This window comes from Echinops telfairi, unplaced genomic scaffold, assembly GCF_000313985.2.
Source record: "Echinops telfairi isolate 266 unplaced genomic scaffold, ASM31398v2 ScPeMD7_3;HRSCAF=10, whole genome shotgun sequence".
Taxonomy (NCBI): Eukaryota; Metazoa; Chordata; class Mammalia; order Afrosoricida; family Tenrecidae; genus Echinops; species Echinops telfairi.
This window is the reverse complement of record NW_022103899.1, coordinates 51,322,264-51,339,441: the sequence shown is the minus strand read 5'-3', so window position 1 is coordinate 51,339,441 and position 17,178 is coordinate 51,322,264. Positions and strand designations below refer to the sequence as shown.

General features: G+C 37.7%; 1 protein-coding gene and 1 pseudogene across 2 annotated transcripts in view; one reads left to right on the top strand and one right to left on the bottom strand.

Annotated features, from left to right (window-relative positions):
- Positions 1-17,178, top strand: part of CUL3 (cullin 3) — a 64,016-nt gene that overhangs the window by 42,468 nt on the left and 4,370 nt on the right. For both annotated transcript variants that reach the window (XM_004701649.3, XM_045294080.1), the window contains exons 11-13: positions 1,032-1,166; positions 9,973-10,159; positions 15,018-15,163. In XM_004701649.3, the coding sequence (XP_004701706.1) occupies positions 1,032-1,166; positions 9,973-10,159; positions 15,018-15,163 (468 nt within the window). The remainder of the gene's footprint in view (positions 1-1,031; positions 1,167-9,972; positions 10,160-15,017; positions 15,164-17,178) is intronic.
- Positions 9,283-9,794, bottom strand: LOC115871805 (annotated as a pseudogene).

Genomic DNA, 17,178 nt, shown 5'->3' with positions numbered 1-17,178 from the left:
TATTCTGATGACACAACCTTGCTTGCTGAAAGTGAGGAAGACTTGAATCACTTGATGATGAAGATCAAGGATTGCAGCCTTCAGTATGGATTACAACTCGGTGTTAAGAAGACCGGAATCCTTACAACTGGACCAATCGGTGGTAACATAATAAATGAAGAAGAGGCTGAAGTTAAGGTTTTGATCTTGCTTGGATCTACAGTCAGCAGTCAAGAGATCAAATGGCACTTTGCATTAGAGTAAATCTGCTGCAAAAGACCTCTCTAAAGTGTTCAGAAGCAAAGAAGTTACTTCGAGGACTAAGGTTCACCCGACCCCAGCCCATGGTATTTTCACTTACCTCATATGCATGTAATAGTTGGAAATTCAGTAAAGAAGACTGAAGAAGAACCCGTGCATTTGAATTATGACACTGGCCAAGAGTATTCAAAGCACCATGGACTGCTAAAAGAAATGACAGTTCTGTCTTGGAGGAAGTACAGCTAGAATGCTTCTTAGAAAGCAAGGATGGTGAGATTTGTCTCTTTCAAGTTGCACATATTTCCAGGAGAGACCAGTTCCTGGAAAAGGATCTCATGCTTGGTAAAGTAGTGGGGCAGTGAAAAGAGGCAGGCAAACACTCCCCTCCCAAGATGGATTGACACAGTGGCTTTAACAATAGGCTCAAACCTAAGAACATTTGCGGGATGGCCTAGGACTAGGTGGTGTTTCATTCTGTTGTACACAGAATCGCTGCCAGTTGGACCTAACAAAAAAATGGACAACTAAACAGCTTTTAATATGAAACATTTAAAAATAGGTAAATGCCATTATTTTATATTAATTTGCTTAAATGTTTAAAGTTTGGAATTAATGCACCTCTATTAAATAGTTGATTTTATTATACTTATAATTTTATTTTCATACAGGAGTAAATTATTGTAATTTTGTTAAAGTAGTTTGGGATTACAGAAGTTAAGTGAAACATTACTCTTGCGATGCTAGGGGATAATTAATTATATGCCTCACATATCTTTTTAAAAATGAAACAGGAAGATGGATCTGAAGTTGGTGTTGGAGGTGCACAAGTAACTGGTTCTAATACACGGAAACACATACTGCAAGTCTCCACTTTCCAGATGACCATATTAATGCTATTTAATAACAGAGAAAAGTACACGTTTGAGGTATGGGTTTTAGTTATAAGTCTTTGTTTTATGAGTAACCATTAGATTGCTTGAGTACCCTTAGAGAAAAATGCTTCAAATTGGGTATTCATTTATGGAGACATGTTTTATTAACTTAAAGTATAATTTTCAGATAATGTGCTTCACCAAAGTGCACGTTTGATGAACTGTAATAGCTGTGTACACCAGTATGACTGCTGCTCTGATCAAGATAGAAAGCATGACCTAGAAAATGGTATTGTGCTCCTGTGCTGGCAGTTCTTGACTGTCCTCCCAGCCGCAGGCAACCACTTACTTACTCACTTTGTGTCACTGCCTTAGTTTGAGCTTTTCTAGACTTTGTTATAAATGGGATCATACAGTATGTATCATTAGTGTCCTACATTCTTCACATGTTTTTGATGTTAAGCCATGTTGTCACAGACAAGAGTATCTGTAGCTCGTTCCTTTTTATTGCTGGGTCCGTTATGTAGATTTGGTCATTGGCTTTTTTGTTCTGTTTTGTTTTTAATTTATTCACCTACTGGCAGGTATTTGGGTTCTTCCCAGATTTTAGAATATGATAATAGGAATAGAATTATTACAAACATTGTGTAAAAGTCTTTTTATGGACTTTTTACATTTTCATTGTTCTTGGATACTTAGAGAAGTATTACTAGGTTGTGTGGTAAGTAGATATTTGACTTTTTTATATTTATAAACAAAAACTGTAAGCAGTCTTCTGTTTCTAGCCAAACTCTTTTTCAAAGCACTTGTAAGATTTTGCATTTTTGTGTATATGTTGAGTTCTATTTGTTTCACATCTTCTTCCAAGCCTTGGTATTTTAAGTTTTTATTTTTCACCATTTTAGGTGGTATATAATTGTTTCATATGGTGAATTCAATTTGCCTTCCCTTGATGACTAATAATGTTGAGTGTCTTTTATGTGTTCATATGTCATTTATAAAGTTGCTTATTGAAGAGCTCACATCTGTTTTATTGGTTTGTTTGATTTCTTCTTAGTTCTAAGAATTTTTCAATAATTCTGGATACAAGTCCTTTGTTAAATGATAAATATGTTGTGAATATTTTCTCCGTCTGTGACTAGACTTAGTTTTCTTAATGATATCATTTGAAGAACAGAACTATTAAATATTGACAGACTTATAGTCAGCCCTCTCTCCCTCCCCTCCTTTCTTTCCTTTTTATGAATGATTTTTTTGTTTGTTTGTTTCTGGTCTAGAAATTATTGTCTGCCCTAAGATAACAAAGATCATTTTTCCTTTTTCCCTTTTCTAGATGGTTTGTAGTTTTAACTTTTTATATTTAGGTCTATTATGAATTTCACATTAATTTTTAGAATTACTGTATATACTTGTGTATAAGCCAAGGTTTTTCAGTACATTTTTATGCAGTTTTGTGGTAAAATTAGGTGCCTTGGCTATATTCAGGTTGGCTTATACATGAGTATATACGGTAAATGAGATAAAGGTGAACACTTACTCCTCCTCTCCTGCACAGATAACTCAATTGTTCCAGCACCACTTGTTGAAGTTACCATTCTTTATCCATTGCATTACCATGGCATCTTTATATATTTAAAAAAAAAAGTCAAATGATCGTATATGTTTGGGACTATTCATGGATGACTCTCGGATCAGTTTCTTTGAATTATATGTCTGTCCTGATGCCAACTCAGTCTTGAGTTCCATGGTCTTGATTTCTTTGTATACTTCTTTTTCTCCCTAATCTAACTAATTATAATAGGCTTGCTTTTTATATCCTTTTGTCTTTTTCATTTCTCCTCACCAGGTTATGATTTGATTACACTTCATACAAAATTATTCTCCTATACCTTAAAAGATAGATTTGGGTTTAAAGTGAGGACTGTATAATTCCTACTGTTTTGTTAATGAGCATAACTTTTGAAAACCAGTTTTGAGATATTTAGGTGAATATTTGAAGAATGACTGTAAGTTTGTAATTAATAACAAGAAGATTAAGTTTTACAGTTATTTTTGCATTTATTTATAAACTCTCAATATGGTTGGTATAATTAGGAGATGAGCATTTTTTATCTGATAGCTTCAAAAGAATTATTCCAGAATCTTGGTGTTTAGTTCATTGGTTGAATCAAGAGGAAGTACAAGGAAATCTCACAAAGTTTATTGAAAAAATAATTATCTTTTTATTCCATTTTCCCAGGAATTTTTTGAAGCCACCCCCCTCTTTTATATATAAGAAAACTTATGTACTTCTAAATGTTTCTTACCTAGAGAATAACCTTAATCTATAATCATAAGCTTTATGTCACTGAACCCCATGAGTGTATTGAGGAGGAAGTTAATTGTTCATCCCTTCCTTAAATATAGAGCTTTTCAAATGAAAATAAAATTATCTAAAGCTAGCTTTGTTATAGTAGCCCTGGTGGCAAAGTGGTTACGCATTTGGCTGCTAACCACAAGGTCAAAACCACCAGCTATTCCGAAGGACAAGGGTGATGCTTTCTACTCCTGTAAAGAGTTAGTCTAGGAAACACATAGGCAGTTCTGCCCTGTCCTGTAGGGTCTGCTATGGGTTGGATTTGACTCGATGGCAGTGAATTAGGTTTTTTATCAGTAAGTTTTAATTTGTACGCCTCATGCGTTATAGATTTTCACAAAATAAGCTCCTTCAAAACTGCTGAAGTTGTTTCTAGAGTACTTATAAGGAAATGATGACAATGGAATACATAGAAATTTAAATGCTTTTTTTATAACAGTTACTAGATGTGTTTGTAATTCTAGTGGTTCAAGCTTAGTTTCCCCCCCCCCCCTCCCAGCCAACTGGAAATCATTTGAAACCATGGGTAATGATTGTGTAGCAGGTAAAACAAAGTTGAAAATTCCTGTAAAGTTTCATGTTTTAGCTGCATCACAAGTGTAAATGGCATGTGTTCAGTGCCATGTCAATGGCTCCAAAGCCTTTTGGCTGCACATGCTTTCAAAAGAGGACATTGTGACAAAGCATATGACATTCATCTCTTCTCAGGCCATGTGTTCTTGTTTGTTTTTTGCACAGCCTTCTGCATGCGTTTTAGTAACTAGCTTCTTTTTAAAATTACCTTCATAAATGAGAGTATATTTAATTCAATAATTGTAAAGAAGCTGATTTTTTATATTCGATTTCTCTCATGAGTTCAATAAGATGGTGTGTTATTCTGATAAAATCTCATAGTTAAAAAGTTAATTATTTGCAATATATGAAGTGGTACCCCTAAAAAAAAAAAACGGAATTGTGTTGGGTGTAGCAGAGCTTTCGTAGTGTGCATTTGTCTGTAGGTGAGCATCAAGCAACTCATCCTGAGTGCACCCAGTGGAGTGGTGTCACAGTGAATTATTTTGTGTAAGCAGTTTTGCTCAAACCTCATTTTTTGTGGTGGCCAATTTAAGAGAGAACAGCATGCAGCTGTGGAATTTTGTTTCCTGCTCAGGGAAAAAGTCTGCAAACACTGTTGTGTTGTTGGACACAGCTTACAAGAACAGCACTATGGGGAAAACTCAAGTGTATGAGTGGTTTTCTTGTTTCAAAAAGAAATTGAAATGTCATCTGGTGACAAACCTTGTTCTAGATATCCGTCAACTTCCCAAACATAAAAATGTCAATTTGTAGTGCTTTGGCTTTTGTTCCACCAAGTTAGACTGTTAATCAAGCTTTCTATTTAGAGGTTCTGAAAAGATCGCGCAAGAGTGCGACAAAAAAGGCTTGATTTGTGGCAGAAAGAATTGGCTCTTTTACCACGACAATGCACCTGTTCACACAGCCTTCTCAGTTTGCCAGCTTTTGCTCCCCCTCCCCAAAAGCATGCCTCTCTTGCTCCATACACCTGACTCACCTGACATTGCTTCGTGCGACTTCTTTTTGTTTCCACAAATGAAGAAGGAAATGAAAGGACAGTGATTTGAGGACATAGAAGGAGGTGAAGCAAAAAATGAGGGAGGGGCTTATCAGCCATCCAAGCATATGAGTTTGAAAAATGTTTCCAAACCTGGAATCGCAGATTTGACAAATGTATTAAGTGTAATGGAGGGTGCTTTGAAGGTGATAGCGTTTTTTGGGGGAAATCTTTAAATACATAGCTTTGGGGGGGGGGATTCCATTTTAGGGGGGGTACCCCCTCATAATACGAACAGTATTGGAAGCCATGACATATAAAGAGCCAATAGCTATGAAAGTAAATAATTGAATAAAAGATAGGCAAGGAATACAATTAGGCATAAAGTGTAGAAAGGTTACAAATGTCCTTTAAATAAGGTGCTCTTTTACCATAATGGTCATAAAAGCACATTAAAATAATGTCATGTCAGTCGTCATTTTCAGCTGAACAGATAAAAGAAATAAAATCTTTGTTGAAAAGAACGTTAGGGAGTGAATACACACTGTTGTGAGAGTTAAATTGTTGAGCAGCAGGCAAGGGTGTATGTTTATTCTATCAAATATGAAGTGGTTGCAACTCTTGAGGGTGCATTGTATTTCCTAGTACCATGTTCAGGAAAACGACAGTACACAATGATAGATGTGCAGGCACATAATAACCCAGGGTTCTGTGTCCCAGTATTCTATGGGACATAGCCTGGGTCCCCAGGGATGTACAGAAACTTGGACCTATGTACCTATTAGGAGCATAGTACCAGGCAAACTCCGCCCCCTGTGAGGTCCTTAAACGTGTTGTTAGCCTTGTTTCACCTGCGAGGAAGTTGGTGGTTCCCTTTTCTTCATGTAGGATTTGTCCTTCTGTGATTGACTAGCTTCACTCAGCAGTGGTTTCCAGTCCTTGTCTTGAGGTAGTTCATGGTTTCATCACTGTTTTTTAGGGATACGTAAAAATAGCCCATTGTGTGTACATGCCAAATCCTTGGTTGTATGTCCAACAGTAATGTTCGTATTATTTCTATCGCCAGTTATTTCAGGAATTGCCATACCACTTTTCACAGTGTTTGTGCATATTTACAAGCCCACCAGCAGTGTATAAGAGTTTCAATCTCTCTACATCTTCTCCAGAGTTTGCCATTCTCTGTTTTTCATTGGACTGAGGTTGTGAGTGTTAGCTGGTATGCTATCATTGTTTTGATTTGGATTTCCAGGATGGCTAGTGATTGAGAGCATTTTCTCATAAGCTTGTTAGCCATTTGTGTGTCATCCTTTTGTAATTTTTTGTCTATTCAGGTCCCTTGCCCACCTTTTAACAGGGTTATTTGTTTTTGTCTACCCCCCACCCCCGTGGAGTTGCAGTACTCTAGATTTAGTAATTAGTTCTTTGTTCATTATTTCTTAAGTATCTTTTCCCAATCTGGGCTCTCATTTTACTCTTGATGAAATCATTTGATGTACAGTAAGTAGTTATTATTTTTGACAGATCTCAGTGATCTATTTTGTTTTGTCTTCCACTGTGTGTGCTTAATCCACTTCCCATTTAATGTTTTTTTGGTCCTTTGTTGAAAATCAGTTGTCCGTAGGTGGATGCTTTTACTTCTAGATTTCCTGTATCTATCATTATACCAGTACTCGGCTGTTCTGACAGCCGTGGCTATGTAGTAGGTTTGGGGATCAAGTAGTACAAGACCACCTACTTTGGTGTTCTTGAGAAATTCTTTGTTGTCCTGGGCTTCTTTTTACTGCACACAAAGTGGTAGTTTTGCGATTTCTTTAAAAAATGTTAGGATTTGAATTGGGATTGTGTTGAATTTGTAGATTTCTGAAGGTTGTATTGACATTTTCACAGTACTGTGTCTTCCTATATACCTGAACATGGGATATTCTTTCATTTGTTTCGGTTTCTTGTATTACTAAGTTTTTGTAGATTTTCTCGTACGGGTCTTGTGTTTCTTTGGCTAGATACATTCCTAGGTATTTCAACTTTTGTGTGGCTATTATGAATGATCATTGTTTTCTTGGTGTCATTTCTGGATCTCATCACTGTATATAGGAGTCTAATTACTTTCTGCTTCTTAATCTGGTATCTTCCGACTTCACTAAATTTCTCAATTGTTTCCAACAATCATATTGTGGAGACCTTGGTCTCTCTCTGTAAAATCATATTGTCTGCAAGTAGCAAGAGTTTCACTTCATTGCTCATTTACACCCCCTTAATTTCTTGTTGTTGTCTTAAGGTTCTAGCTAAAACTTCCAAACGTTGAGTAAGTGTTGCAATCAGGGGCATTCTTGTCTGGTACCCTTTTTAAATGGGAATGTTTTCAGTTCTTTCCCCATCGAGTGTGATAATGGCCATTGGTTTTGGGGCTATGACCTTTATTGTGTTCAGGAATTTTCCTTCTATCACTATCTTATTGAGTACTTTTATTAGAAATGGGTGTTGGATATTGTCAAATGCTTCTTCTTCATCAATTGATATGATCATATGGTTCTTAGCCTTTTTATGTTTATGTGATGGATTACATTCATTGTTTTTCTTAATGCTGAACCATCCTTGCATCCCCGGTATGAATCCCACTTGGTCACGATGTATTATTTTGGGGGATATGTTGTTGGATTCTATTCGGCAGGGTTTGTTGAGAATTTTTGGAGCTGTGCTCATGAGAGAGAACAGTCTGTAATTTTTTATCTCTCTGGAGAGTCTTTGCTTGGTTTTGGGATCAGGGTTATGGTGACCTCATGGAATGGGTTTGGGAGTTCACGGTCTCTTTCTATACTCTAGGTAGTTTGCACAGAACTAACGACAGCACAAAAAGGGATAGAAGCCCAAGTGTAAGTGATGTTTCTAATCGCTAGTGGTCTTCAGGTTAAATACAAAGATTTTTGATATATTGGAAAAGGCCATGTTTGAGTTGTGCTAGTACTTGTTAGTTTATTTGAAAGTGTGTCTCTGAGAAAGGAGAAGCAGGGCCTTCAGCTAGAGGTGGGTGGGCTAGGTGGAAAGTCTGTCTAGTAAACAACCAAGGTCATTTACTGACCCAATATAGAATATAGGGAGAATGCAGCAGATTGCTATTTTGTGTTGATAACACAGGGCCCTTGGTTTAGTGGCACTCCACTGTCCTGCTCTCAGTGAGCTAATCTGTCGGTGTGGGAACTGTGCCCCTACAGTAAGGGTCATATGGGGAAAAGTGGAGCGGTACAGAGATTCTGTGACACACTGCGCTATGTGCCTTCCAGTCAGGGGCCCAGGGAGTGAATAGGAGAAATGGAGGGGTGAGGGTGGTGAACTTTTAATCGGGGGAAGGTTGGAAAGAGGTAAGGTCTGGCACTGATGTGAGCTGGGGGGTGGGGTGGAGGAGCGCCCGAGATTCACAGGTATACTGTGTTGTAATTTCTCGATAGGGCAAAGACGTTTGGTGGTTTTTTAAGTGAAAAAAAAAGAAGAAGAAAAATAATCAAAAATCACCTTGAAGCGCCCAGAATTCAGGTCGCTGGTCTGATTTCCCAGGACATGAGGGTCCCTGTTAGATTCTGCCTGAGACTGCCCAGCTTCACTAGGAGGTCCTGTCTGGTGGGTCATGTTTTCCTCCCTATCCATCTAGTGGACCACCAAAATTACAGTTACTAAGTAACCCACTGAAGTCTTCATCTGGTGCCCTGAATAGGAAAAGTTTAGTGGAAGGGTTGACATTTCACATTGAGCATGTTGTTTAACAACTTTTCAAAAATGCAAAGTTTCAGAAAATGAACAAGGCTGAATTTCAATCTGAAGGCCCACAATCTAAACAAAGGAACCACTGCACTAGAGGGTGCCACTAGGATGGCATCATTAGAGTCCAGGTCACCTGATGACTCATGACCAGGGTTTTTCGGTCAGGTTCCACCAGGTCCCTAGGTCAAGGATATGCTAAAGGTAGATAGAAGAGGATAAAGATGTAAAAACAATTTTTTTCTATATCACATGGCTTTTGTGTCAAGTTGGCTTATGTATATTAACGTCAGGAAAGCTCCCATCCAGGGAACCAAGAATGGGAAACAAATGTTTTAATGACACCTGTCCCTTCCTTCCCCCAGAAAAAAACAATGAAGTGTTACTGTCTGCTGACAACATAGCTTAAAAGAAAAAAGTAAAACAAAATTTGGCGTTTTTAAAACACTTGGTTTAAAAAAAAGTAAGACTGTAGTCTCCAGAAGTACACCGTTATCAAAAATGCACACACGTCACTTGACATCTCCAGCACCTTCAGCTTTCTGTCCCTGGTCTGTTTTGGCATCTCTATTTTCTGCAAGGTGGTTCCCATCCCTACCGACATCAGCTTTTCCCCCTTTTCAGTTTGGGTACAATCCCTTCTCGCCCTTTGTTGCAGGGGCCTTTTCACACTTGGGCTCTGACGGGGGAACAGGTTTAGCAGATAGCCCTCTGGCTCTCCCTTCAGGTTCATCCTTCACTTGGGCTTTATCTCCCTTATCATCCCCTCCAGCCTTCCTCTTGGACGTGGTGGCAGCGGCACTGGGGAGTCAGGCAGCATATGGGCTTTGGTTAATGTGGGCTTGTTCTCACTTGTACACATTGGTTCCTGTCAATTATTTTTTAATGGAATTGCCTAACTTTATTGAGTATGAGGCACCTTAGGTATTACAGGGGTCAAAGTGCTTGACTACTCTTCAAAAGTTTGACAGTTCCAAACTAACAGCTGTTCCATAAGAGGGAGGATGAGGAAGATTGATCCCATAGAGATTTTAAGCCTTGGGAACTACGAGGCAACTCTGCTATGTCCTATGGGGTCACCATGAGTTGGATTCAACTCAGTGGCAGTGGGTTAACTACTGCTTGGTCAGTTTTACTTGCAAATTAATTAATTGATTTTAACATTTCGTGAAGTTTAATTATGCTAATCTGGTACATTTCAGGAAATCCAACAAGAGACTGATATTCCTGAAAGAGAACTTGTTAGAGCCCTACAGTCCCTCGCTTGTGGGAAACCCACACAGCGGGTGCTGACAAAGGAACCCAAGTCAAAGGAAATAGAAAACGGTCACATATTTACAGTTAACGATCAATTCACATCCAAGCTGCACAGAGTCAAGATTCAAACAGGTACCTGGTACTCTGTTTTCCTCGTTAAGTAATATATTATTCTCTTAAAATATTCTCATGTGTTGGTCTACTTGGAAAGAAGAGAAAAAAAGTTTTTTTGACGTGGCATGACACTGAGACTTAAGAAATAAATAAACTTTTATTGATTTATGTTCATGTTAATTTCAAGCGCAGTAAACATTTTAAAAAATAGTTTGTACTGTCAAGAGTGGGGGAGAAGAACAAGGTACGTATTTTCCTGTGAAATATAGTTATATGAACGTGCTAATACTTAGAAAATAATTATAGCTGATCATTAGCTTAATAATCAAGCGCAGTAAACATTTTAAAAAATAGTTTATACTGTCAAGAGTGGGGGAGAAGAACAAGGTATGTATTTTCCTGTGAAATATAGTTATATGAACGTGCTAATACTTAGAAAATAATTATAGCTGATCGTTAGCTTAATAATCAGTGGACATCTTTTAAAATTGATTTTTAGGTTTTTTAAACGAATTATCAATAAAAATCTAGTATATGGTGGAAGTTATTTTTATCTTGATAAATAATTTTCTTTTAGGCTTAAAACTCTTAAAAACTATATTTAATTTGAAAACACAAGATATTCTATCATGAACAGCTTTTAGTATGGCCCCACTTTTAAATTGATAATGAAAATCTGCTTCCTTGTGTTTTTAATATAATGTTCAGATACTCTTGTTCTATTTATAGGGGACTATATTCAACCTACCCTGGATACTTCAAATTCTAACAATTTGCTAACCTGGTTTTAAAATTTGTTTTAGATGAGTTTTCCCATAGTATTCGATATTTTGTGTAATAAAATTTTCTCTTAAAATAAGAAACAAGATTATTTTTAAATGACTGATTTTCAAAAAAATAAATGTATATTATAGGTCATGAAATACTGTGTCTTTTGAAAAGTGATGTTAAATAACTGGTTACCAGAGTACATTGATTAAAGAACTCTGTATGCACATTTTCAATATGTTTTCCTTTTTGAATTGAATTTATATGTTTGCTCGATGAAGTATGTTGGTATCTCTTAAAGCCTGTACTAATTTATCCTATAGTTGTAACCTATATTACTGTATTCTTTGTCAGCCAGGATTGTCCCATATCTTTGTGAATTACATTTATGTATATTAAAAATGTACCAGACCTGTACTAATGAGTCATGAGATAAATATCTTTTTCTCCAGTGTAGAAGGCATTATGTGATTTCATAGTTTTCAGCAGATAGAGGTTTTAGATATTCAGGTTTATTTCTATCCATGATTTGAAAATAGATGTAATACCTAACCCCATCTCATTTTACTCTTAGTAAATAACTAGTTATGGTCTCTGTAGTCCCAGAATTCATCATATACCTAACAATGTGTTATAATCAGATATTATTTTTAAATAGTCTTCATGGATATTGTGATTATGTGCTGAATGTGTATTTGATAAATTAGGAAGATAGTGATACCAGGGCAACAAAAAATATTGCTATAAAAATCATAGAAAGCTATATTAAGCAAAAAAAATGTAAATGTGAGACCAATATCCTGTAGGTCAATATAGTTCTGAAGATGGTGCTTTCATCTCGAACCCTTTCCGGAAGAATTCCGCCCTCTAATTTACAAAATGTCCAAATGGCCGTTTTTATGTTTGGAGAGGAGGCACTTTTTAATGTTCTTTGAATTGTAGGAACAAATGAAAGACCATTGTGGGTTTGAAATAAGATATTTCAGTGAAATTCTTGTAGGTCAGCCCTCAATGAATGGGTGCTTACAGTGTATTAGGGAACAATTATTTCTCTCCAATCAGTGTTCAGTTTTCTTAAAATATCTTCGTAATGAATGATCATCCTGTGCAGTCTCAAAAATCTTAGCTGATCTCCCTGCCTTAAATTTAATTGGCCCAGCAGACCCCCTTTAAGCCGAGTATATTGCTGAGAGAACTTGTCTGCAGCCTTTATTTATTGTAGAGATATGTTTTTAAATATCTTATTTTGAATAAGTCCATTCATATGTGAACTGGAACCCTAATCACAGTACTTTTTCGACTTAACATCACTTAACTGATGAAAAATGATGCTCTCTTGAAATTCATTATTTATATGGGAATGTTCTTTTTATCTTGGCTCTTACTCCTGTTTTGTGTAAGTCCGATTATTTTACTCTGACTTGGCAAGTGCATGTTAGTCTTTTTGTAACAAGTATTTAGGCTCAATAGCACAATCGACTTCATAAAGACTAGGATGAACGTAACAGGGACATAATCCTTTGAAAGAATTAAATTTGTTTTAATTTCCAGCTTTTTCTATAATTGTCTCTTCTCCAAACTTACCTTCTTCCTCCCTCCTTTCCAGCATATAGTTAGGCAGATAGATACATGTTGAGGAAATGGTATGGAAGCCACTTCTGCCCTCCTCTCGCTACACAAAGGAGAATCCAACTCCGCATCGGCCTAAGGATGGGTCTTATGAGGCAGAGGTCAGCCATGACTCCACCTCCAGCACTCGTTACCCTGTTCAGGCACCAACCATCCCTCCAGTCTACTTTTCTGCTGGGTGTGATCATCTGTTAGAGTGGACACGCAAAACTCAGACAATATTCACAACTATCAGGAAGTTAACAGGTCACCACGAGTCAGGATCAGAAAGCACGGGGATACCGTTCTTTGGCTCAATGCTTCTTTTTAGTGAGACTGGCAGGCATATTTCTCTGTCTTTGACCTTTCAGGCACTTGATCCTTGGTTTCTACCCTGCTCTGGCAAGTGTTAAAAAAAACCTCCTTTAAAAAACAGACAGACAGACAACAGACTCACTGTCACTGAGTCAATTCTGACTCATAGCAACCCTGCACATCAGAGCAGAACTGCCCCTGTGTGTGCACTTCTCAGATTGCAAATCTCTTCATGAGTAGAGATCCTCATCTTTCTCCCACGAAGCAGCTGTTGGGTTTAAACTACTGACCTTGTGGTTAGCAGCCCAATGCTTAATGCATTGTGCCACCAGGGCTCCCTCACACCCAAAGGGCAATCCACTCTGTAAGCCAGTCCCTTGGACGAAGGGGCTGGCTCAACAATCCTTGTTTCATTAACTAGATCCACTGCTCAGTCTTAGGGTCTCTTTAAGGCTTCTCTGTTCTGTCCTCATGTCTCAGGACAACTCTTCTGCTCTCTCTGCTGGTCTCCATACTGTAGCCACTGTTGCTTCCACCATTCAGGAAAGGATCTCCATTTTGCTCTGCTGGTGGCTATTTATTCTTGATGGTCGTGAGATTCTGTCCTTGGCTGCTGACATGACGTCATGCCCTCCTGTTCTCCGCCAACTGTAAAACTGACTAATCCCCCCAAGTTTAAGTCTTCTACATCTTATTTGCATTTTACCAGCCACTCAGATGTTGGAAGTTATGAGGGCTGTGGATTCATTTCATTTCATCCCACGTATGCACATACTTACATGCACAAGCTCACATTCACTGTTATTAGACTTGCTTACATGCAGAGTAATGTATGGTAGACTCTGGGAATGAACTCCTTCCTGCTCTCACATTTTCATAGCTCCTGTTTGGCTTTTTATTAGCACAATTAATCCATTTGATTCATTCTGCAAATATATCAGTAATATTTGAAACCACTAGCTGCTCCAAAGGAGAAAGGTGAGGCTTTCTACTCCAATAGAGTTACACTTCTCAGAAACCCACAGGGGCAGTTCTGCTTAAAATGTTCTGTTTTAAAATTTTTCTTTCCCGCAAACTTTTTTTGTTTGTCATACATACTTTCTTTTGCTCTGTGAGTATACAAAAATGGAAGTAAAAGATAATAGGATTCACCTCTTTATGAAGGCCTCTCATGTGTATTAGCTGTATGGCATTATTTTGGTTTTCGTATCTTACTTACACAGACCACTGTCTTGAAAGCATTGTTTTTAACCAAGGAATTCAAATTAGAAATATACAGCAGAATGTAGAGCCGCTAAATAATCTTTTAAATGGTACAGTTTGCTGTATAATTATGCCGGTGGCCATGCCCAGGTCAGCAAAGCATCGCAAGCATTTCTTTGTAGTTTTGTAATTTCTACCTCCGGAAAAGTTACATGTAGCTATAGTGATGACCAAATAAAAGTATCGCAGTTCTTGAGAGGGGCCCTTCTGTATTTAATCCCTTGGCAATTGTTCTGAGAACCAGGTAAGACTTTTGAAGATTTGAATGTAGTAGGAATTAGAGATATTGTGGTTGTAACATAAGAAGATAGTAACAAATTAGATGACAGAAGAGGCCACTAGAAATGCAAATCAAAGGAGACTTTGGTTGGCCATACAACTGAAATACTGAACTGTAGTGGAGTTCCTTGATCTCATGTTCCAGTGGTACTTTTTAATTACTTAGTTAACTGACAGACTCTTAGAAGTATATATCTTCCCTCCCTCTAAGGATTTAGAAATGTGAATTAGTAAGATAGATCTTCACCTATTTGCAATAATTGTAGTGAGTTTAAACTTGGAACCACAGCGATAAATACTAGTGTTGTCCTCTGGAATTTCACAAGCTCTGAAGTTGCTCTGTTTATAATTTTATTACTGAGCTTTTGTGGGTCCCATTTTTTTTCCAGTAAAAAAATTCTTGTATAAAACACAAGATTGGTTTTACATTCTCAGTAAAACTGTATTCGTAATTCTTAAAAGAGTATTACTGATTGTCAAATTTTCAAATATTACTAAAAAATTGAAATTGGTACTCATGAATGCTTTCTTTTATTAATAGTTGTATGGGTCTCCTTAGAGTTTCAATAGGCTTATTTGTGTGTAATATTAAGTTTGCTTATAATCCGACCCTCTTCGTTGCATTTTTCTATTTCCATGCTAGTTGCCGCCAAACAAGGTGAATCTGACCCAGAAAGGAAAGAAACCAGGCAGAAAGTAGACGACGACAGAAAGCATGAGATCGAAGCTGCTATCGTGCGGATAATGAAATCTAGAAAGAAGATGCAGCACAATGTGTTAGTAGCAGAGGTGAGAACATGGCGACACTAAATTAATGTACAACAGGCAGAGTAATGTTGCTAGCAACTTTAATTTAGGAAAGTATTGTGCTCTACTAATGATGAAATACAAGAGTAAATTACAACGAGTTGCTATAAAGTCAAAGTAACTTTTATTAAAACATGAAGCATTGTTTCTCAACATATCCTCCACTTAGATCTGTCTACTTTAGAAAGTAGCATTTCCATCTCCTGCCTTTGTTCCCTCAAGAACTCACTGAAATTTTGGCATCTTTGAAGGACTCAGATCATGTTTTTTTAAATGCTCTCTGAGTTTGGGGGGGGGAAAATATGAAGAGGTAAGATCAATGCTGTAGGGTGGTTGAGGTGATTCCCCAAATAAATTATCAGAGGACAGCCAATGCTGTCCTCGAAAAATGATCCAGGTGCATTGTTAGGATGGAAGAAAATTCTTCGGTGCTTCTTTCTTGGCCTTTTTCTCACCAGTGCAATTTTCACCTTTGTTAAAACTTCATAATAAAGACTTGTGGTTGTCTTATGTCTTTCAAGAAAATCTGTCCACATTATCCCTTTGGGAATTCCAGAAAACATTAGCCATAAACTACAGACTGGAGCTCTTCGTCTTTGAATTTAACTGGCCCAGAAGATACCCTCAGAAGCCAGATCTGATTCAGCCTTTTTTTTTTAAGGTACCCCAACAAGACTGAGACAAGTATGTTACTCAGAGGAATTTATTTGCACTGATTGCAGGGGAGTGTTTACGCACTGGAATAAAAACCAATACATGTATGAACTGGAACCCTTGTGTCAATACTGTTAAAGTTACTCTTGTAATTCTAAAATTGAGAAAAATGATACTTCTCATTAAAATGATAGCACTCGGTAATTAGAAATCTCAAAGGAGACAGTGGGAGGTAGAGTTGACACAATTGACTGGTAAATGGGCAATGTTACAGAAACTGTGCTTTGATGGCTAAGTATTCGGTTTTAAACTGAAGCATTGATACTTCAAACCCACCTAACCTTGTGGGAGGAAGACTTGCCTGTTAGAATCTGAGAAACTACTGAGCCCTTCTCCTTTGTCCTAAGTGTCACTAAGAGTCAGAAGCAACTCAAAAGTACTCAACAGTAGTGGATAATTAGTGGAGGAGGAGATGGCGGTTTTTGGTTTCTTGGTGGAATGACAGGATAGAGAGGTTTGCTCATTAACCAGAAAAGGAAAGGGGGAAAAGGGCAGTTACTATGACCCAGATGTCAGTCAGTATCATTTTGTACAAAGTTATATTACTGTATTTTGGTGTATCCAGAGGCACGGGTATCCAGTAAGCAGCTGGAATTCAGGAGAAAAATTAAGAGAAAATTAACTGGGAATACTCTATATACTAATGTGGTTTAAAACCACTGTTGTTGGAACACAAGAAGAGAAGAAGCTGGAAGGCAGACCTCTGTTCTGTGAAGAGGCAATGAAAGTATCAAAGCACCACAGATACGGATACGTTCATATCCAAACTAAAACGCCTACTGCTGTCGAGTCAGTTCTAGCTCATGTCGACTCTGTAGGGGTTTGTAGCTGTAAATGTCGATGGAAGCTGACTTCCTCATCTGTCTCAAGCGTAGAATGATTGTTGTTTGAGCTTCCAGCTTTTTGTGGTTGGCAGCCTTGACATTACTCAACAGCCACCAGTAGGACTCCTTACATCATTTGTTTTCAAAATCTGGATCAGCTGTTGCGTCAGCATCATGTGAGAACTTGTTAGAAAATGCAAATGCTCAGGCTCTACCCAGACCTATTAAATCATAAACTCTGCTTAGGGGCCTAGAAATTGTGTTTAGCTGGACTTCTTAGGGCATTGGTTCTCAACTAATGCAGTGACCCTTTAAGTTTCTCATGTTGTTTTCGTTGTTACTTCATACCTGTCATTTGCTACTGTTATGAATCGGGCGACCCGTGTGAAAGGGTTGTTCGACCCCCAAAGGGTTCATGACCCAAGGGTTGAGAACCGCTGTCTTAAGGGTGTTTTTTTT